The sequence below is a fragment of the Dipodomys spectabilis genome, unplaced genomic scaffold (assembly GCF_019054845.1).
Source record: "Dipodomys spectabilis isolate Male_0828 unplaced genomic scaffold, ASM1905484v1 ptg000026l, whole genome shotgun sequence".
NCBI classification, from domain to species: Eukaryota; Metazoa; Chordata; class Mammalia; order Rodentia; family Heteromyidae; genus Dipodomys; species Dipodomys spectabilis.
In genome coordinates, this window is record NW_024870703.1 from 2,402,857 (window position 1) to 2,427,045 (window position 24,189).

General features: G+C 37.8%; 1 protein-coding gene across 15 annotated transcripts in view; it reads left to right on the forward strand.

The window, feature by feature from the left end:
- Nrxn1 (neurexin 1) overlaps positions 1-24,189 on the forward strand; it is a 1,031,461-nt gene that overhangs the window by 480,187 nt on the left and 527,085 nt on the right. For all 15 annotated transcript variants that reach the window (XM_042675422.1, XM_042675423.1, XM_042675430.1 and 12 more), the window contains 3 exons: positions 3-125; positions 7,558-7,939; positions 9,505-9,695. In XM_042675422.1, coding sequence (XP_042531356.1) covers positions 3-125; positions 7,558-7,939; positions 9,505-9,695 — 696 coding nt within the window. The remainder of the gene's footprint in view (positions 1-2; positions 126-7,557; positions 7,940-9,504; positions 9,696-24,189) is intronic.

Sequence of the window (24,189 nt, forward strand, 5' to 3'; positions counted from 1 at the left end):
AGGCAAAGGTCCTGAGACCCTTTTTGCTGGCTATAACCTCAATGATAATGAATGGCACACAGTACGTGTGGTTCGTCGAGGAAAAAGTTTAAAGTTAACAGTTGATGATCAACAGGCCATGACAGGTAAATACCATAGCATCACCCCTTAAGACTTTCTTTTTTCTTATAGGTCACTGTTTAAATCAAGGATGATCTACAACTTGAAAGTAAAGTTACATAGGCAGTTCATTCGTAAATCCATTGTTTGTTTGTTTTTTATTTAATTCACTGCTAAAAAAAAAAAAAAACCATTTACTTAGAAGTCTGGTGAGTATTTCTTCCCAAATGAATAACAATTTTTTATTTCATATTCGTGTCCATTAATAACTTGAGAAGAAGTTACAGTGAATTTTACTTTTGTGGCTTGATGAATATGTCTCAAAAAGTATTGAAGTCATTGCTTAATTGATGATTTCTTCTTACTCTTTTTGTTTGATTCTCACATATTTAACTGATGAGCAGTAGCAAGTTTTAACTTTTATTTTCTAACTAAATTGGTAGATATAATAGCATTCGGTCAGATGAACTGACTTTTCATATTAGGCACGAATCAGGGAGGATTAGAAGCGTGGAGCCAACAGTGTCAAGGTTGGGGGTTTTCAGATCAAGTCTCATGGTATAAACCAGGCTGACACTGAAGTCATAATCCTCCTACCTGAAGTCCTGGGATTATAAGCATGGACAAGCACATTTGGCTTATTTTGGTTTGACTTAGAGTCTATTTCTTTATATTCAACAACATCCTAAAAAATGTATGGCTCTGCAATAAATGCCTTACTTAGAGATAAGACTCTCACAGGCTTTCCTGCCTGAGCTCTTGTTGAATTTCAGTCCCTCAGATCTCAACCTCTGGTATAGCTAGGATTACAGACATAACCTACCAGCGCCGGCTTTCTTTATTCTTGCAAACATTTTACCCTATTTGCTTTGACATTTGCAATTTCTTCCTCTCTTGTTTCTCATACTCTCCTTGTTTTTTCTTAGCCAGTTTGAGAAGTGACATACACAATGTCTCCTTAATGCTTCAGCTCAGCTTTTCTAGGATTACAAATAGCTGCTTACACACCTCAAAGTAAACATTGGCAACTTCAGTGAATTTTGCATTTATGAAATGTATCTTGTCCCCTGCATTGTCATCAAACAGGTTTATCAGTTGAATTTACGTTGTGTTTTTTTTGTAAGATAGTTTCTTATTTCTCCAGCAATGTTTGCAGTCTAAGCTCAGATATGCTGTTAAATTGCTGTCTCTTTAGTCTCATCCAATCTACAACATTTTGACAAACTCTTTGTCTTTTAAGGCAGTGACATTTTTGAAGAATATAATTCTCCACCATTACTTGGTGTGAATGTAACACTTGGTGTGAATTATGTGTTTATCTGATTTTTCTTCATGATTAACTTCAGGCATGATGCTCCTACATGAAAGCCCACTTTCCAAACAGGTGACTTTGTTATAAGATTCTGTCTGGAAAAATGCACTGGAAGGCAGATGCTGTCTTTATCTGTGCTTACATCTCATCAGGTGGTAGATAATGTGTCCAGTTTTTTCACTGTCATTACCTGTAACTAATAAGTAATCTGTGGAGAATCATATTGATCTTACATATGTCCTGCACTTCTTCAAAATGTTACCCAAGATTTTGCATCTACTGAGGATATTTTAACTGATCTAGTATCTAAGAGTTAAAAAAATAATTGTGTTCAAACTTCAGCACACTTTCTGTATTACAACCAATACTTACTGTTCTACTGCAAGTAAAAGCCTAACTTCCCTCTCATCGTTTTTTCTTTCATTTTCCTTTTTCCTCCAGTTTCTTTCCCTCCATTCTTTCTTCCCACATTTTTTTTTTTTGGGTCTGATCGTGGGGCCTGAACTCTGGGCCTGGGTGCTGTCCCTCAGCTCTTTTAGCTCAAAGCTAGCACTCTACCACTTGATCCACAGTGGCACTTCCGGCTCTTTTCTTTTTTGCTTATGTGGTGCTGGGGAATTGAATCCAAGGCCTCATGCATGCAAGGCAAGCGCTCTACCACTGAGCCACCTTCCCAGCCCCTCTTCCCACATTTTCCTCCTTTTCTCCTTTCTCCTCTTTCTTTCTTCAATCCTCCCGCTCTTCTCTCCTTCTTTTGGGGTGTAGCTAGACCCTCAATTTTCCATATTCTTACAGATTTATAATTGTTTTTCCCCTTATTTTAGTGCTCAGATTTCCCAGGTTTAGCAAATGTGAGTCCTGACAATTTGGTTGCTATAATACTGAGACATATTCTTACAGATTTATAATTGTTTTTCCCCTTATTTTAGTGCTCAGATTTCCCAGGTTTAGCAAATGTGAGTCCTGACAATTCGGTTGCTATAATACTGAGACATGCTTCTACCCAGGTTTGTTTGTTTTAGCACTTTTATTTTCTAGCAAAACATGATATTTTATCTACCATACCACTTTTATCTACCATGCACTACTGATGAAATTAGCCATTTAGTTATACTTACTTAGGATTACCAGTATCCACACTTTTAAGTTTTCAGAAGGCGGAGGCTGAAATATGTTTAAGTACATATATCTATACCTATATGTGTGTGTGAAAATATATGCATGTCTATATGTACAAATTGAATTTGTGCATAAATATAAATGTACACATAATTTGGAAAACATGAATTCACACACACACACACACACACACACACACACACACACACACACACACACATATACACACACGCTTTCCCTCTTGGCAGGGTCTTTAGCCCAGGCTAGCTAAAAATCTGCAATTATCCTTGATTTCACACTTTACATATTTCCATATCTTTTCTTCCAGATAATAATTGTGGCCCTAATAATATCATTTACTCAATATGATGATGCATCCTAAAAAGCATTTCTTTGTCCATAAGACTGAATCTACAATTCAGCTAAAATAATTCAGGATAAATTTGGAATTCTTCTTCCTGTTCTCTTCTACTTGCTGATTTGTATAAATAAGTTAGATTGGTAATTTAGTTGCTGTTTTTCCTTCTACCATCCATTGCTTCTTTTTATCTAAGATCTCATGGATCCAGAAATTAGTAAAACTATCAATTCAGGTTTGATTTGCATTGTATAAAATGAAGCTTTCCAAAAGTAGCAGTGGTAACTTGTCACAGAGGATTAAATTTAAAATACAATACTTTTTCAAATACTCTAGATGCCCCTTGAGACTCCCAACGAATTAAAAAAGCAACGAGAGGTTTTTCTTAAATACTACAGTATGAACAGAAAGAATTTAATAAGGAAAACTCTAGAGAGCTTTCATGTAAGGGGATGCACTTTCCCACATCTTTTAGTCATGGGAATTGTATTAAATATTTACTGAGCAAACAGCAGTGCATATGAACCTATCCATGGGGATGTCTGAGCCTCACCTAGCATATGAGGATAGGAGTTGCCATCCAAGAAGTTAGTGAGTCTATAGCCAATCGGAAAGAGTTATAGAAACCATTTAAGATCTCTGAGTATGAAGGCACTAGGTCTCTGTTCATTACTTTGTCTAAAACATCTGGAGTTTTGTGTTTTGCATGTTTGTGTTGGTATCTGTCTTCACTGTACAAGATTCACCATATATTCATTTATTCCAACCTGAGAGTTGGGCATCATTGCCTCCTCCTCTCTATCATTCTGGACATCATTTTTAAGTGTTACAAATCACATCTACAAAATTATCTTCTGATACAACCACACGTACTAAATCCCTCTATAGTCTCATAAGTACAGAAGACATGTTCTCTCTCTCTCTCTCTCTCTCTCTCTCTCTCTCTCTCTCAATCTCTCTGTCTCTCTCTCACACACACACATACAAGGTGAGAGAAAGTGTATATGAGTGTGTGTGTGTGTGTGTGTGTGAGAGAGAGAGAGAGAGAGAGAGAGAAAGAGAGAGTGAGAGAGAGAGAGAGAGCACTATGGCATATATATTCCCACTAAAACCCTGATCTATAAACGTATGTCTTTACATAAAATTGGGTTGCTTTGTGAGTAATTTGGTCCTTGGCATTCATCTTGTGTGAGTCACTAACTTCACTTGCTCATGCATCTAGCTCATGCTTCCAGTGGTTTTGTTTATCTGTTTCTCCTTTAGAATCCACCATGCACTTCTCCCATTTTCAGCATGGCTACCCCATTTTGGTCCTACATGCTTTTATTCCATATTTACCAATATAACATCCTATTCATTAAAATCGAGTCATTTTCTGAATCTTGTTACTACACATTAATCACATTCTGGCTCCTTTCTGTCTGCAACCCCTCAATAAAAGTTTGGAAGAACAGAGCCCTGTCTGCTCCTCTCAGCACTATTTCTTCATTCCCTAGCATAGCACCCAACACATAAACTGCATGTGCAGGAAGCATGGATGTAGAACTTCATAGTTACTTTATTCCACATAACAACAAGAATGAACTTAAAATAGCTGATCTTAATACCAGTTTGATTGAAATAGTTAACTCAGATTCTACATGCTTTGATATCACACACTATCTCAAATAATGAAATCCTGGCAGCTCCAAAATAGAGAACACTGGCTTCTTTATAAAATATACAGCAATTCTTATACAAACACACCACCCAGAATGCATGCTGTGGTAGTTGTTTCTTATCAAAAGTTAATGTCAGTTTGGTATTTTATATGTAACCTGATTGGAGGGAGTGTACTGATTGTAACCTCTTCTGTACACTTAATCTTTAGAATTCATAGTACATTTGAAAAAAACTATAAAAATCACTCTTCATAAAAATCCTCATTAAATTTCCTCCTTCAAAAGTCTCCATTCATTTGTAACTTATGTAACACATATATTACAGACAATTCCTATTATATTACATCTAACACATTGTATTTCATATAATAAACATACATATTACATATGTTACATATAATACACACACATATATATACATATGTATTAGACAGCAGTGACCACATTACTGATGAAAACTAAACTCAAGTAAATCCTGAGTGAAAAATAATTTTAATGGGCAATATTCAGTCTTTCCTTAATGAATAATTGCTATTAGGTGCTAATTTTCACACATGAGCTAAGCCCCTCTCCAATTACAGTCTTGAAGTAATTGATACATATTGATGATTCATATTTATTAGAGGAAAAATAGGCCTTTCAACTTAGCCCCTGTCTTTTTCATTTTCTAATGAACAGGACATTGTTGTTTCTACAAAATTTTAGGACCTTCCTTATTATTTATAAAATCATTAAAATAAATTTGTATTTATAAAATATAAAACTTCTATTTTTAAGGAAAGGAAACAGATATTAAGTATTAATTTTGTCACTGAACTTCTTAGTATTAACAAATAAAATGTTCTTCCTTATTTTGGAGGTACCAAGATCTTGCAATTTGTATGCAATCTCAAATATTAGAAACAATTTTTCTGCGTACTTTCTTACTATTGGTTATTCATCTGTACAGCCAGAAATATCAGTGTTAGGATTTGAGTGGAGTTCATGGAATTATGATTCAGATTATAATATATATCTTTTAAAGGATAAAAATCAGTACAAGCAATCCAAACCCAATTGGTTTTTCATGTTCTTTTCATATTCTTCCTTCTATGTACATTGCTAATTTAACGCTGCTCCTCCCTCTAGAACTTTACATTTGGAAATTATTTGTTACCCATGTAGTTGATACTCACAGAACAGCATGGAGATCACTGGAGAACTAAAGAAGGAAAGAGAAATGATGTTACATTAGAAACCAGAATTGTTAAACACATAATAGCATTTTGTGTCAGAGAGACAATCACCATCAAAGGCCTTGAGCTGGAAGGGGAAGAGATGGAACAATTATTTACAGCTATAGTTTTGTCTGTATGTTGTTTTTCTCCCAAAAAATGCATAGAGAAATCAAAGCAAAACGATTTCAAAAAGTAGCCATGGCCAGGATGACTGGAGTGACGTTATAAAGGATTAAAAACTCATAAAGATGCTTGAAAAGCAAGTAGAGCTAAGCATAGTGCAAGGTTTTATACTTTACACCAATGAGTTTATAAATGTTACAGTCACTGAATTGATAGCCCGTTTTTCTTACACAGCGATGAGCACACTGTTTTATATGTTGTTTACAAGCAATTCTTTAAGACACTTTGCACTATTTTACTATTTTGATGAACTAGGTGAAGGCTTGTCAAATCGGGGACCCACGTTGGTGGGTGGTCAATGAGCAGTACACCTAGGGAAGATGGTTCAGTCAGTCAGTACTTTTTCTCCACGTCTCCGTCTTAGATTGGCCTGAACTCATATTTTCATTATTATCATGGGTGACAGGACAGGGTAAGCTTGATAAATTTTCCAATTATGCCAAATTGGGCAGGGCATCTAGCCAAGAAATTGACTGGAAGAACTTGATTGCAATTTAAGTGATCTTTTGAAAGTGCAGCACACAGGGAGCAGCATAATTAGACAACAACAAGATGCTGAGACCGAGCCATGAGCAAAAAGAATCTCTTATTTGTATAGTGCTCTCCCATTTAGAAAACAAATTCACACCTTTGTTTGATGTTACTCCAACATGCTCAGGAAGGCAGAAATGGAACGAGGTTGGGAGACAAATATGCCAGGATGGGGGCCTAAGTTAAAAAGTTAATTACTAATAAATCTACAACTAAGCTTTGCACTAGGATGTGTCAAGATTAAAAATGTGGTGATACGGATTAATTTTACTGGTATTCTCAACATTGTATATACTCCAAAGCAGAATACTTTCCTCAGATTGATTATCCAAAACCAGAAGGAATGTGGGTGGCATCAGTTCAAAGATTAGACTTTCTAATGTGTCTGGAGGACTGGATCATGTAAACACTATGGATATTAGACAACAGAGGAAGAGATATTTAAAAGAATGTATATACTGTCAAAAACATGTTTATGGTTCCTCATTCAAAGGACACTCAGTAGTAGCTTAACAGAGTATTTGAAATATATGGGAACATATTTTTTCCTGAAAGAATATAAACAAATGCATCAGCTGATAATGGTGAGTTGTATCAATTTCTAATGGAATTCCTTAAGACAACCATTTCTCAGTATTTGCCCTGCCTCTCGTTCCCTCGTTCCTTTGCTGCCACCTCCTTTATATTTTTCCTCCCTGTCTTCCTTTCTTTCTTTCCTCTCTTTCTGTTTATTTCACTTTATAAAAATAATTATGTCACTTTGTCACTGGTTTGATTTTGCTAAGACTAAAATTTGCACAAGGATTAAAATCTGACTTAAATATTAAGTATATTAGAAATTTAATAATATATAAATAATATATTTTATTTTTATAGTACCATTACTACATGATTTGATCCCATTATATATATATATATATATATATTTATTTATATATATATGTATATGTATATATAACTGTAAATGAGCTCTTGGTTTTCTCATATTATACAATATACTATTACTAATGAAGTCTAATCTTGAAAGCATCCTTCAGCCATAAACAATAAATAATATTATATTGTCTTTTCTTTTAGGCCAAATGGCCGGTGACCATACAAGGCTGGAATTCCATAACATAGAGACTGGCATAATCACAGAACGACGATATCTTTCTTCTGTCCCCTCCAACTTCATTGGACACTTACAGAGTCTGACATTCAATGGGATGGCCTACATTGACTTGTGTAAAAATGGTGACATAGATTACTGTGAGCTCAATGCCAGATTTGGCTTCAGGAACATCATAGCAGACCCTGTCACCTTCAAGACCAAATCAAGCTATGTTGCCTTAGCTACATTGCAAGCCTACACTTCTATGCATCTCTTTTTCCAGTTCAAGACAACATCCCTAGATGGACTAATTCTGTACAACAGTGGGGATGGAAATGACTTTATTGTGGTTGAATTAGTGAAAGGGTAAGTAGATGTCTGATCAATGATAAATAAGAAAAAAAAAACAAAGGAATTGTGGCTCAAGTGGTAGAATGGTAGCACTGAATTTAAAAAATCTGAGAAATACTACCTAAGACCAACACAAAACAACCAATCAAACCAACAAACAAACAAGGGTTTCTTGTGGATATTTTTGGGGCCCTTCTCAGAATGTCCTACTCTTTTCCTTTCCCTCTCATATAAACTTGCTGGTTTGGATTTAAAAACTTATAAATAAATAAATAGTCGGGACTTCTGTTTCCAAAAAGCTATACCAAACAGCATGTTATTAGATTAGAAGGGAATTGGTCAGAACAAAAGGCAACAAAAATAATGTATTCATTTGTATTGCTTGTTCAATATCTTAAGTAAATATGGATAAAATACAGTAGCTACAGTACCTCATATGAAGTACTGGTAACAAACTCAAGTTCTGATGCTGTTAGGCATCCCATGAAACGCTACTTCTATCATGCATTTCCTGATTGCACACAATGGAATTCCACAAAGAATTCCTGCAAGTTTGTAGGCCACTCTGTCCTAAATTAATTAATGAATTCATGAAATTCCACTTCACTCAAGCTTCATTTTATGTCATAGGCCCATGAATAATTTGGAAAGAATTTGTACTGAAAATTCTTTGAGAATATGATAGAAAATGGATGTCTTTGTGCGTGTGTGTGTGTGTGTGTGTGTGTGTGTGTCTATCTGTCTGTCTGCCTGTCTTGCAGCTTGAACTCAAGGCCTGGGCACTATCCCTGAACATTTTCACTCAAAATTAATGGACTTCCCTCTCAGTTATAGCTCCATTTTCAGCTTTTTTGGTAGTTAGTTGGTGACCAGTCTCACATCTTTCCTGTCCCTACTGGCTTCAAACTGTGATCTTGAGATCTCAGTTGCTTGAGTATCTAAAATTACAGGTGTGAGCCACCAGTGCTCTCCTTTAATGCCTCTTTTTTAATTTAGAAATTTATTCACTCCCTCACTGAATTATACTGTATATTTACAGTCAGCTAATAGGGCAGCTAGTATTTGCACATCTCTGAGCCCTACCAAATCTGAGCCCCACAAACACCAATATAAAACCCTATTGGATACAAATGAATCTGTAAGTCTAGCAGAAAACTACCACAATTTCCTAAAATGATTAGTGAAATAGTTCAGGAAAAGCTTTGGAAATTTTGTAAGGCATTTCATCCAGCAATAGATACTTGAGCTAGATTTTGAAGAGTAGGCATATCCTCTATTGAAAACAAAACAAAAAAAAAAAGATAGAAGCAGCTGAGAATTGTCCTTTCAGCATCTTTAGCAAAATAAATGAATAAATAAATGGGGAGGGGGCATTATGGATGTGGGAAAACCCTAGTGAAAGGAGTTACCTTCTTTGGAAACAATAGTTTATTATTCATCAAATCCATGCTCAGGACTTCATGCAAAGAGGCTACCACCTGAAATGAAAAAAAAAATATCACCATTTATAGTATCTAGTATAAAAACCCATTAAAATTTCTCAAAGCGATGATCCTTCCCTCATCTCCTCTTCTTTCCAGGTACTTACATTATGTATTTGACTTGGGAAATGGTGCTAACCTCATCAAAGGGAGCTCAAATAAACCACTCAATGACAATCAATGGCACAATGTGATGATTTCAAGGGACACCAGCAATCTCCACACCGTAAAGATTGACACGAAAATCACCACGCAAATCACGGCAGGAGCCAGGAACTTAGACCTCAAGAGTAAGTACTTGCTCAGTCAGAGGCCTCAGCATCAAACCACATGGTCTCCATTCTAGTGGAAATTCCTTTGCTTAGGGACATGTATGTGTAGATCTTCCACAAAATCTGACCAGAATCTCATTTCCAGTTCATATTTAATAATACAACACACAAGCCTCTGTTCTCTCTTGAATGTGGCAAGAACATATGTATTTTTAATAGCTGCTCAGAAAGTACAACACCTAAGCAGGCGTGCGTGATTAAAATTTAACAGGTAAGAAAATGTACTCTCAGTCTTGATATTTGGGAAGAAAAGTAGATATTCTCAAGTTTCTTAAATCCCACTAGTTTTCACTCAAGGTAAGCAGATGTAGAATGAGCTTCTTGTAGAACTTATGGGTTTTCTTTTATTGATGAGGTTTCCAGATATTGCCAGAATGTTTGACCAACAGGAGTTCTGAGCATGGCTCCTCCCCAAAGTGTCCCCTGGTGAATTCCATCCCCTATAGTACTGGCGGGAAAAGGCTGCTTTTACCAGCTGTTCAGGAAAACTAAACTCATGTTTTTCCACCGTATTGAATCTTGATTATATGATTATAGGCATATTTTTCTTGGAAAGAGCTATTAATTGAATATTGACAGTATCCCTTACCTTTGATTCAGAATTTAAATATAAGGGAGAGTTAGGAAACACAGAAAGGAAAGTCAGAAATAGCTTTGAGTAGAGAAAATAGTCCGAACTAAGTTGAAAAGAGAGCGAACAGTGCTTCACTTTCTACAATTGCAGAATAGATTGACGATCTTTACAGTCCTGGAACATGTGTGGGTTTTTTTTTTCAGTCTAGCACATAGAATGTATGGTCATATCTCTCTCCCTTCTTTCATTGTGGACCTCTTGTTAACTTCAAAGAAAGCCAGTGTAACAATGGAGCTCAGAAAAATAACCCCAAAATCCAAAGGGAGTGCTGTTTACCACACCAGGACTCATCCTCTATCTTCTCTCTGATGGAGTATGTCTTCATTCACATTTGGAGAACGCTCTGTTTTACAGGGTGGCCTCAGGTGGTGATTATCACGGTAAAGGATGGAATTAATAAATTTAGTGCACTGGCCCAGCCAGCCACCACAATAAAGCAACACAAAACCATTCCACATAGGAGATGTCTCAGAGAAGATTCATGAACTTCTCTGGAGACCCTCTGTACCACAATACCATATCAGAGACTAATTGTGGGGGGAAAGCACAGTTCAACACTGGTGGAAGTGGGCTACCCACATAGACCCACAGGCTGAAGCACAGACAACACAGTGTGAGGCTCTGGGTTACATGTCTCTGGTAAATATTTAAGCACTGTCTTCTGGGAGGTTTAACATTCACTCATGATTCACAAAAACTGGAAGTAGTGTTTCTGGAAGAGTGGGTGGATGTAGGAGTGGCTTTACATATCTTTGATCCCTACAAAGCTGAATATTCTCTTAACATGGAATGTGTCCTAACTCTGAAAATTTTTAAAATAAAATGGACATTCCTCATGTTAAAAATAATAAAATTCTCACTTTCACCAACAACATATTATAGTATAATGTCAGACTCTTGGTTGCATTTTTAAAATCCCACACAATTTAAATTGTCCTGGATGGACAATCAGATTCTTTACTCAGGGTGATCCCCTTAAACCTTCTGATGTTTCTAAATGTTTCCAGATTTAGTAGACCTGGCTAAAGTGTGAGAACAAGATCTTACAATTAAATCAGACACCCAGTTCAACAGGAACAATAAACCCCACATAGACTTGTTGTCATAGGAGCCATCCACAAGAGGGGGCACGTGAGTCCCCTTGACTTGACATCTATCTATCTGCCATCCTGGGCTAGCATGTGTGTGTGGCTGGAGGTACTAGCCAAATGGAGAGTATTGACCTTGTACTCCATTGCCTAGCAGAACTGGGAAACAAAAGTCATGAGAAGCTTCTGTCCAAAGGACCAGGTGTTCAAGGGCTGAATACAATACCGAGGAGACTAGAACCACATCAGGAACATATCGGGGACACGGAAACAAGGTGTAGCAAGAAGTCCTCATATCTAACAGGGACATCTGAAGGACTAGTAAAAGCAGCTGGGTGTGGTCCTCCTTCCCACCTGGAAGCCCACAAGCATTTAAGTGAAAATTTTATATATAATATATATACATTATATATTATATTATATATGTGAGCGCTTCTATGTGAACCCTCATTCTCAAATCAACATGCATGCTAGTCACATAGACTTGAGCCACTCTAAAGGCAGGAATTTTTTTAAAAAAATAATATGGCCCTATTTGAGCCAATTGTTTAATATTATGGTTATTTTCCCTATAAGTGATTAAGGAATTAAAATTATTCAGGTTTACTTTGCATCCTGAATGCCTTTGGTTCTGCTCAAAGGGAAGACATTCGACTCAACACATTAGAGCTATGTGTTGTGGTTGTGAAATGTAGCTTTCTGGATCCCATGCCAAGCTAACAGAAGCAGTCATGATCTCAAAGACATGATCAGGAATGCTAAACATTTCTGATTTGGGAGACATCCACTGATCTAAATATCATGTTGCAATCCTCAAGCGGTGGATGTTCGATGCCGGGCCAAACTCAAGTTGTCTTTCACCGTTGTATACATTTTGGATTATCTTTTATGTTAGAGTTTACTTTTTGTGTTACCAGTCCTCTGCTGAAATCACATTGATCTGTTGAGTGAGGATTCTTTCACCACCTCACATTACTATACCTTATAAAAGCACTAGAGGGCAGCATAGGGCCACAAACTATGCTGTCTGGTGGTGGTGCTGACATCAACCTACTCCTTGGCTCTGGGAAGCCGATTTTCTTTGTTTCCAGACATCTAAAATTCCACATTTAGCCTCTGCTGTAATGCCTACTTTTGTCTGTGCCTCTGCTTCACTTTACAGACAAAACCGCAGTGTAGACATTTCAAAAGCTGGGGGCTGTGGGTTCCATGGGCTCAGAGGGAGATGGACAGAAATGGACAACACTCTGATCTTCTTTCCCTGAGGGGCGGAAACCCATGCAGGTGGCGTGACCTTGTTCAAATTATCCTTCATGACACGGCCAGGTTCTCAGGGGGCTGTATATCTCTCCCTGCTGATCCAGCTTTGCTTTCATCTTTATTTCCCAGCTGTTTGTGTTCCATTCCGTCTGCCTATTATGTACAAGCTGAACCAGGCGATGAAAGGAGGAACATAAATTTGTTCTCTGGGGTGATTTCTAGGCATAGCTCTCTATTCATTTCGGAACTTCTGAGTCCTGCCCCCTTCAGAGAGATAACAGGTGGATGTAAATCCTCCTTATGCTGCTTCTCTTGTTCCTATATTTAGCATATTTGTATGTTTGTTATCTGTGTGCTGGGTGAAGGCTCTAACACTTATTGAGTGCCTGCTAACTACTAAATAGATTTAAATGAGGGTAAGGGAGCCTGGCAATTACCCAGGGTTTTGAATTGAGGTCAGTCTTGCTTATCCATTAATGGAGTTCAGGAACAAAAATAGAATTGTTTTCAGTCCTCATCTTCCGTGTGTCCATTTCTTTAGGATATTAACCTGACTTTGTCCTTCAGCAAATTGAGAATAACTTTCCTTGATGGGGTAAAAGATTCTTGGGTGCATAGGACATAGTGCCCTCAGGTGGTCATTATGTAAAACTACATAAAATGGATCATTTCAAATGTAGGTCAACTCAGTACTTTGTTTAGTCTTCTATCTCTATACTCTCACCCCCAATTCTTTTCCTCCACGGGCTTTAAATCTTGTGCTACCTCACAATCTGTGTTTTCCTTAACCATCCCCACATCACTCCTTTAGTTTCAGCCTGTAGCTTACTTCCTGGCATCTACATCCTAAGTCACTAAATAGTCCCTATGTCAGAAACAAATGCCAGGGATTTTCGGGCAAACAGACTCCAACTCCAAGCAAAGGTCTGAAGATAGATTGAATTCTTGGTCTTTACTCTTTGATTTCAGATTACTCCACCGTACGGCTAGCTACCTTGTTCAGTATTCTCATTTTCTTACTCCTTCTGAACTCTATTAGAAAAAAAATGTGTGTGTATATATGCATATATATATATACAGTCATTTGACCCTATTCTATTCAGAAATTCTAATCAAGTTTAAACATGCCTGCACTTTGTGCATTCAGTCCATAGGACATCTATAGATATTTGCCTTGCCTAGATATTCATTCAAAGAGGAAATGTTCAGAGAAATGTTTGACTTTGAACTTGGCCTTGGAGCAGGATATGACATTAAAAAGGAAAGCAGGGCCTGTTGGATAGGCTGTCTTCAACATATTTCTTATTTGTAAGGAATGGGATTTGCCAACATTGCTACCATTTAAAAGGGTGCATTGGGAAGAAATCATTTCAGCCACTGATGAATGAAGCAACCAGAGAATGAGAAGTTTGTGCTTAAAACCTTCTCTGAACTCCATTTCCTCACCTTTATAAAAGCCTTGAGACCCTCTCTTTCCTGTCTGCTGGCCTTGCCTCTAGAGAACTTCTGTCGGCTTCCTAAGTCCTCTGCTCCTCCCTCCTTTTCCATGTTGGGACTTTACCTATTGCTTTTATCCCTGGGTATTCTTCCATTTCTGCCTGCATTAGGCTTCATCTGACTTTCAAATTTCTCAAAGACAGGATTTAACGTGAGTAAACGATTAATCACTTTCTCTAGAAAATAACATGGCAGGCTTTTGCTCTGCTGTTGGGGATGGGCGCTCTTCTTTATAACAATTGACTGTATATACACAGGTTGATTTTAATGGTATAAAGTGAAAAACCTCCGGAAAAGAAATCTCTCTATAGCTTCTCAGCAAGAAGCAGGGTATTCTGTTCCTTTGTAATGACCCTAAATGCAAGGTAGACTCGAGGGAGAGGGGGCGGAAATGGTTTTAAACAAGACAGTGGAGTTTACAGAGCACTGTACGATTCTCCTTTGCTAGGCTGGAGATGGAGCTCAGTGGTAGAGTACCTCATGTGCAAAGTCCTGAAAATCAAAATTAAAATTTGATAATGACTTCAATGTAGAGGATGGGCAGAGACTGGGGGACCACCCAGGAGACAATAACCCTATCACAGAACAAAGGCATAAGGCTCTGAGTTTGTCAAACTAATACTTGACATTTCTGTTACTCCTTTTCTCACACAAGAATTGCAATGCAGTTACTTGAAATTCAATTAGAGACACGAAACCATTGTTTCTCTTCTGACATTTTCATTGCATTCCCAGGCTTTGCAGAAATCAGTCCTAAGCTATTCTCTTAGTATAAAGCCCTTGTCAGTTTGTTTGAACCCATTCTCACCTCCTCCATTCCTGTAAGACATCACATGCACAATTATCTAGGACTTGCGATCCAACCATTGGCTGGATAGTCTTTCCTGTTTTCCTGTAATCCTTGGACCAGCTTACACTATTGTTCGCGGAGTTTATGTTCTTTATTCCTTTCTAGCAGTTCTTCCTTTCTGCCTTCTTCTTTCCCCATTTTACTGATTTTGCAACTTTCCTGCACTCAGGACAGATTTCTTTTTTCAACTCCCTCCATCTCTATTTGCAATTTTCTTAGCCACCAGGAGACCACAGGAATGTGGAGCAAGACGTATTCTAGAGAATCACTGTTTTGACCAGTTTGTCTCCCTCATGAGGGAAATGTGCTCAGGATGAGCTGGTCCACACAGGGAGGTAGCTAGTTAGTTCTCATAGCTGTGGTCAGTCTAGGTGTAAGATGGAGGCTGATTTGCTTGTAGCCACATGTCAGATCTGTGCTGCTGGTGGAGCTTCTGTTTGTGTGTGGTGGGGGGGGGGGGAACTCCTGGAAAGCTGAATCCAGTGTTAAATGTCTTTCAGGATGGCACCAGTGTGTCATGTCGCAATGTGGTGATTAGGTGAACTCTCAGGAATTTTGGCATTGGCAGAGTCAGTGGTTCACCTCTCTAATCTCAGCTCTTGAGAGGTGAGCACAGAGGATCTCATGCGTAAGCCTACCCGATGGCTACCTAGTGAGGGTGAGGTCCTATCTCAAACAGAAGAACAATGGTAAGTAAATAAGAGAGGATAAAGAAAGAAAAAAAGAGTGGTAGGCTTGTGGGATGGAGCTTGAAGGGACTTGGAGTTGTGAAGGGCAGGGACTGGTTCCCGCCAGCCCTCCTCCAATGACAAACCTCGCTGCTGACCTCTCAGCCAATGCCAGCAGTGACACTGATCTGTCTCTGCTAGTTTGTGTTTTATAGTCAGAAGCTCCTAGGTCATGTGGCAAAGCAAGGTTGGCAACATCTCTGTCGTTCAAGAACAATTTGCATCTTTGTGGTTTCCGAGGTTCTCAGACTTCTCTCTGGGCTGAAGAGAAACGTCAGCTGAAGCTATCTGGAATCCTTATTCCAACTACTCTGTGGCACTTCCACAGAGAGTGATGGAGGAAGGTTTAAGACTGGGCCTCATGGAAACCTATTCAGCAAAGCTGTTGGTCCTGGGAGTATTGTTACACCTCTGGGTGTCTTGTTCTTGTCCTTGTTTGCACAGTGACTTTCCAAATGACCTCTCCAGACCTGGCTGTCCAGGCTCTACCCAGAAATTCATCCAAATACCCCCCGAAAAAGGACTTCCTTGCGAACTTCTCAGTAAAGCACCTTTAATTGAGATAGCTGGCCGTCCTGTGACTGGGAGGAGTAAGAAGTGAACCACAGACCAAACTCACATACCACAGTTATCGATCTATCAATGGCTGTCTTGTGTGCAGAATCAAGGGGAGAGGTTGACTGAGCCCAGCAACAGTGGTTGAGGGGCAAGAATAAAGTCTAAAGTCATGAAGATGATGATGAGCTGAGCACTGTATGGCACTGAAATATTCAGAGGACACACTTATTAATGCTTCAGTGAGCAGAACATTTTCTTGCTGGGGATGAGACAAGATTGACCTGCTGTCATACAGTAGCAATATGTAGGATGGAAAAGCCAGGAGGCAGCAAAGTAAATATTAAACTAGAACACTGATAGTCATATTAAATGCTCATAATTACATTAACAATTTCTGAGGGCTTATCATATCCTACGAATGATTATGTTTATTCATGAGACCTCATTTAATTCTCTGCACCAACTGTGCGTTATTTGACACTCCAGGGTTTCTAACAATATGGGGAACTCCGAATGCTCACCTGGCTCTGACTGGAGTTGACAACCTCCCTTAACTATAGAGAAAGAAGAAAAGCCCCTCTGGAGGGCCTAGGGTTCTTAGAGGATGCTAGTGTGACATCAGTCTGCATCTCTAAGATGGTGCCTTGTTCTTCCTCTACCCTTACTCCCAACTCTTTACCCTTCTGTTCCCAACCCAGACATTCCTTACATCTTCCTTGGAGTTCTAAAACTGTGAAAAAAAAGACTTCAAACACTTAAGGTTCAGTACTCATGTGATATTTCGATACCACCAAAATCTTGGAGGTTATCAATTTGCTAGGCATGGCTCCATCTATTTTTCCGAAACCTGAGGGTCTGTTTCATAATTATTTGCATTATTACTGGTATATACATATGAATCATACACAGAAACTGAGTGTCTTCATTGGAGGGCCTAGGTCTTGGATCTGTCTCTCTCTCTTTTTTTTCCCATTACAACATTCTTTTTATGCAAGCTAATCTGAGATGCCATGTAAATGGGTCACTGCAAAATGCAGCAATTTAATTTTTCTCCAACTAAAATAAGACACAAACCAGCATGATCTCACTTCTATTAACTTGGATCTGCCTTTATTCTCTGTTCAAAGATATAATAAATTACCTTCATCATTGCAATTATTACCAATGCTGTCAGGTACTGAGTGCCTATATTTCAGACACATGTTAAAGGCTTATATATGAAAGTATTGCATGAAATAAGCCTTTTTTTAATATAAGAAAGCCACAGTATTTTTTTAATCAAGCCATCACTTTAAGAGATACTGTATTAGGTCTTTAATCCAAATACTGACTTAGATGATATGTAAAAATTTCAGGTTGAAGACAGTCTGAAATTATTTTATATTATAAAATCAAATATTCTTCCAAAATGTTTTAAAAAAAGGCCAATGTTAAACCTTAGCCAACATTCAGGATTGAAGCTGTGGTTTTCACTGGCCAGCCACCAGCTATAGAAGGGGCAAGTTCACGGTTATTCCTCTTCCTGGGAATTTATAACTACGGATATCAGTGGACATCCGGGAGCCAGTCTGGAAGCTCTGTGAAGCTCCTTCCTTCTCTCATGGCTCTATCCTGTGTTATCCAATGCTGTCCTGATCGATACTGCATTCTAACCCCAGTGGATGGGTGATTCCTGTCAATTACCGCTGCTGTCTTTGCAGACAGGTCCCCTGGCATGGTTCCCCTCTGTCCATGAGGAATTTCCCTGAGACCTTTTCACCTTTGCCTTGAAATTGTGGCCCATCCTCAATGCTCCTGTTTCTCTTCCATGGTCCCAAAACATTAAGGTGTCCTCACCAGTTCTGCATTCCTCAAATGAAGGGAGGGAAAAGCCTGTTCTGCAGGAAAGTTTCTAGGAGCTCTCTCTTCTCAAGTCTTCTCTTTGGAGGCTGGTGAAGGCTAGCTCGTTACACAGTAAGGGCTACTTCAAAAATAATCTTTTTAAAAAATAATTTTGTTGTCCAGGTGATATACAGAGAGGTTACAGTCACATATGTAAGGTCGTGAGTACATTTCTTATTGAACTTGTCCCTCCCTCCCTCATTTTTCTCCTACTTTCCTTCCTCCTGCCCCCCCCAAGTTGTACAGTTCATTTCCAACATATAGTTTTGTGTGTATCGCTGTTGCATGAGTTTGTCCTTTGTCCTTTGTCTTACATTTTGTTGTTCCCTTCCCTTTCCTAATTTAGATAGATAGATAGATAGATAGATATGTATATGTATTGCCCAGAGTACCAAAATCAAATACAGCGGCAACAAGGGATAAACCATAGAGGTAAAAAACACAAAAGAAAAGAAAATCACATAGTACACTAAAAACAACAAAGAAAAGCCTCGTTTCCATGTCTTGGGTAACTATTGATCTATATCTGCTGATCTGCTAGGATTACCCTAGTATATATACACAATGGAATTCTGTTTCCATCAGAAAGAATGACATCACCCCTCTCATAAGGAAATGAAAAGACTTGGAAAAAAATCATATTAAGTGAAGTAAGCCAGACCCAAAAGTATTATTATAAACTGTGAAGATGCATGCCTATAGGCTAGCACTTGTGATACTGAAACAGATGAATTGTGAAGCCAGGCTGGGCCTCAGAGTAAGATGCTGTCTCAAAAACAAAAACAAAAACACCAAAAAAAAAAAAAAACCCTGCAAAAATGAACCTAAATTTTAAAATCCCAGGCATTGTTTCCATTAGTTTTAGTTATTGTAGCTACGTTATGTTTACTCTGTTGTTATTATTGTTAAGGTGTTCTTGATGTGGCTAAGATCTCAGACTAGAAAACAAGGTTCTTATTTTATCTCTTTGTAATTTCACATCTGGGTATCTTTCTCCCATTCACATTGTCTGATATCTAATGTGTTGCTACATCAAGGAGAATTTAACTTGTATTCTATTTCACAGTAGGGTGTGTTAGCCCTTACAACAAGTAGGTGAATAAAATATGATGCTTCCATTTTTAAGACTCAAAAATATTAAGTGAGTTGCCAATTCCTTTTTATTTTTTGTCAGTACTGGTGTTTGTGCTCAGGGCCTCATGTTTACGTTCTTGACTTGCACGCTACCAGTTGAGCCATGGCTCCTGCCCTGCTTTTTTGTTAATTTTGGAGATGGAGCGCAGTGGATTTTTCTGCCTGGAGTGACTGTGAAGATGATTCTCCAGATCTCAGCCTCCCAAATAGCTAGGATTACAAACATGAGCTACTAGACCCAAGCTTCTTACATTGCACAACATCACAGAAAATTCTGAAGCCAAATCTATAATATCATTTAAATATTACTATCTGGTTCTGTTTACATATTTAAAGACATATCAATGCATATCTAGATTGAATGAAATGGTTTCTCTTCTTTAATACCTAAGTTTCAAACTTGTAAATTACTAACATATAGCTAGATAATGCTAAAAATTTCATTTCTGGTCACTAGAAAAAAACCAATACATATTTCAACTCTCAATTATATAGAGATACAGAAATTTTAGGAAAAATACCAGGTTTTCATAGGTGCTATTACTCATCTGCTATTTACAAATGTCTGCTAATTTCAAGCACAGTCATTATAAAGTGATGTTACTTGTTTTATCCCTGCGATTGAAAATAAATTAAGTGAAAGTAGGAAAAAATGGAGGGAAATATATTCAAGGAGTCAGAGCCTTCCATGCCAACATTCTTCTGGCTCTGTTGCTCGTGTTGTCTTGGGCAAGTCGCTTATATTTCAGGTTGCTTTGTTCAAACTTCAGGTTGGGACAGTGCTAACCCCCTCACTGCTGTGAGAACCAATGGAAAATGAGATGCCAACACTAAGTGTCTATCCTCCTGGAAGCTAGAACAATATGTGTGGGGTTTGGAATCTCTGTAAACCTACCCTCAGTCTCATAGAATACCATGCAGTTAAAGGAAAATGAAGCAGTTGGTCATGGGATAGGGGAAAAAAAAGAGAAAAGGTAAAAAAAAAATGTATCTAGTGTTCATGTAAAGGTGAATTTGAAAATTTATAGCCGTAAGATGAAGCTAGCCTGGCGTGAATTAACATACCCAAATTCACAGCCCATCTGCCACTGTGTCACCAGTCCATAGAAGATTTAAAAGAAGATGGATTACACACACATAAGCAAACACACCCATAGCAATTTCATTTTATTATTTCTCACTTAGTATTCCCACCGGGTTCTCCTCACAGTCTGTTAGCCAAACACACAAACAAAATCTGTTTTTATGTTGTATATTTTAGAATATTATTTTTCACAAAGAAACAAAAAGAAAATTCCTCTTTAGGCAATTATATTGGCAACTTCCAACAAGAAACAAAAATTCAGAATGGAGAGCATTCTTCATTCTGTCCATAAAAAATAACAAACATATTAACTCTCAAAGGATTGCTGTAAAAATATGTGAATGTCTGCTTTCAAGTGTTATTGAATTTCCCCTCCCCTCACCATGTACCTGTCATACCTAGGTAATAGAACTCCCTTGGTCCAGTGATGCATGCAGGTTCCTAATTCAATTCTTGTGAGAAGCAATTGAAAAGTAGCTGCTATACCTAAAAATCAAATTCTGGTGTCTGTCATAAGAATTTCACTTGCTCATCAAGAATTTGAGTACCCCATATATATATATACACACACACACACACATCTATATGTATATATATCTATATATTATAGAAACAAAATGACTTCTTTTCCCTCCCATGGTCTGACTCAACTTACAGGAGAATTTCTTATTATTCCAGGAATCAGTTAACTTTCTGAGACTCTTGTTAATCATGATTAATGTTACTCCTTCAACTTGTCCCAGCTCTTGAAGTTTCCTGTATCTTGTAAGTAACGTTACTGAGCAATGGTTCAATTGCCCACTTTGGGTTTACAGTGTAGATTAAGTGGAAATGACTGTAGTTTCAGGTCATCAGACTTTCAGCCAGACTCTGGAATATTATGGCATTGTTTTCATGGCTACAGCAGTATCTGTGACGCATGTGCATGGTAAGCTCTCCTCAGCCGTAGCTGGTGAACCATAGATAGATAGCTTGTGTCCAGGATAAGCTTTTCTCATCTGGTATGCAAAACTCAGTAAAACAATACGTGAGGTGCTGGTTAAAGTTTGGGGTATTATACCATACTACTGTCAGCTATTATAATGATAAGGTCAGTGCTATCAGTTTTGCTTTTGACCATGGCCATGCCTGAGGCCAATGAACAAGGATTTAAAGCAGTGCAGTGGTCCTGGCTCACTCAGAGAAGCTTTAAATTCAGTTGTCTCTGGTTTTTGTGAAACATGAAGGCTTCCTTGTTTGTTTGTGTTTGTTTCATGTTAACTTAAACAATACAATGTGGATATGAGGACCTAGTATAGCATCTTGAACACCTGCTTCTGGCAAGCAGTAAAAAAAAAAAAATAGTAGTAGTTTAATTAAAGAAAAATACCTAACCCTAGAAGTCTTTGATGGTTGCTGAAAGACTAGATGATGTGAGGCCCCTGCAAACCAGTAGAAAGTCAGGAAAGGAATGGCCACACCATTAGGACAGAGTATCAGGGGTCCACAAAACTGGCTGGGTGTTCTGTGGCCAAGTAAATGCGTAACTCTCATTGCAATCTAACAGCCACAGAGAGATAAGCCTGAAGAGACTAAACTGTCCATTGTGTGAAGTAGAGGCTTCAAGAGTGAGGTCCTGTCTAAATATAAAGCATCTCTAACAATGGCAGAATGGTCAGAAACAGAATGAGGTAACAGGCCAGGATAGGCTCAAATTCCCTTTCCCACAAAAATGTGTGCTCTTACTTTGACTGCAAAAAGAAGCTCATAAATGAATTCTCATTACCATCATGTGTTTACATTTCCCTATAAAAATTGGGACTAAAATTATATTTATCTATAATTGAGTAAAATGAATGTACTACCAAAGGAATATTTGGATATCCAAATCATATTCCAATCCTATCCAACAAGGTAGATAGGATTTTGAAATTCTATATGGGCAAAAGAAAGATATTCATGACAGAAGTAGTGTGCATTATAGAGAATGGTGGTGTGGCAGGAAAATTCAGGTTTAGGGACTTGACAATAACCAAGTTTGGCTGAAAATCAGGGAACAGGGAAAGAGTGAATAATCACAATCCTCTGGCCTGCACAAATTCCTCTGGCTGGGAAAAATAGTTCAAAGTTTAGCAAAAGACTATTTTAGGTCAGTCATGGGGCTTGAACTCTGGGTCTGGGTACTGTCTCTCAGCAATTCAGCTCAAGACTAGCGCTCTACCACTTGAGTTACAGTGCTAATTCTGGTTTTCTGAGTGGTTTATTGGAGATAAGTGTCGCATGGCCTTTCTTGACTGGGCTAGTTTGAACCAGGATCCTCAGATATCAGCCTCCTAAGTAGCTAGGATTACAGGCACAAGGCACACACTCAGTGCAAAAGATTGTGGGGTGAGGATAACTTAAAGTTTTGAAGGAAGTTGGATGGAGATAAGGATACCAGATAATACTTACTCCCTGAATGGGAAAATGTAGATTAAAAATGAAATATGGAAAAGAAAATGTCAGAAGTTCTGGCAAAGTTGAACCATCAGTCCTGGCATTAGTTTTATTGTAAAGAAGTAGATATAGAAATAAGTTAAAAATAATTTTGGAATTTTAGTCTGGGGAGCACATAGAATAACTATATGACTGTTAGAAAGCAGAGAAGTTTTAGAGTGATTTCCCAATGTGTGGAAAATGATGGTTTGAATTTACATTGCACTAGGAATCCAAGGCACGCCTAGAAACAAGTATTTATAGGTTGCTGTGGGGTTAAACACTCGTATACTAAGGAAGATGTAACATGTTTGCAGGTAAGGGACAATGAATGATTCAAACTGGTGAGCAGCATAGACTTTCTAAAATTAACCTACTTGTGTTCAGAGACTTAATAAAGATACAGTTCTTCTATCTTAAATCTGGTATATTGCATACCTACTTGAATTGTCCCTTTGGATTAAACAATAAATATTTGGTATACTCTGAACTTAGCAACAGTCTTAGATATTATTTTCTGTTCAAGTCTTGTTGTAAAGGTACACTTAGTCTACTAGTAAGTGAAAACATGTTAGAAAAATATCTACCTCAACTTCCCATATTTTTGCTGTCAATAATTCAATATCATGTATTTAAATAGTCACAAGGTAGTGCAACTTGGGCTTTTTCTTTTGGAAATATATTGAGTGAGTATTTGTTTTCCAAGAATTGCGAGTGATTTTCTCCTATCTAATAAGGTATGCCATTTATAGAAGGAGGTTTAAATCTAGGTATCTAGATGAGTTCTAATCTGAAAATGTTTCCTCATAGATTTCCAATACAACATTAAAACGCAAGGTCATGATACAAATTTGGGGATGAGACTGTTAACTAAGGAAAAAGAAGACTACCTTGCTACATAATATGCTTAGAAACTGACATAGGCAAATAGCTTCTCTTCTACCAGCCAATCCCAACAAGAACAGATAGTAGAGTTACAGTTGCCCACGTTTTTCTTTTTAAGGTATAACCCTCTAAGAGAGAAGCACCTAGATAGAATAGCCCTTTCTAAAGGAAAGCCATGGAAAAAAGTACACCAGATGATATGACTTCATTTTTCCCCCAGAATGATACTTTTAAGAGTTCTTAAGAAGATTCCCTAGAGTCTTAGCTATCCAAATCTACAAAGCAGTTGTCCTTTTTATATATGCTCTTTTTTAATTAAAAGGAAAGTGAGATGTTTAAGAGGCGTACAAAATGCACATATGAATAAACAGGAAAGATGAGTCAAAGAACTAATTATGC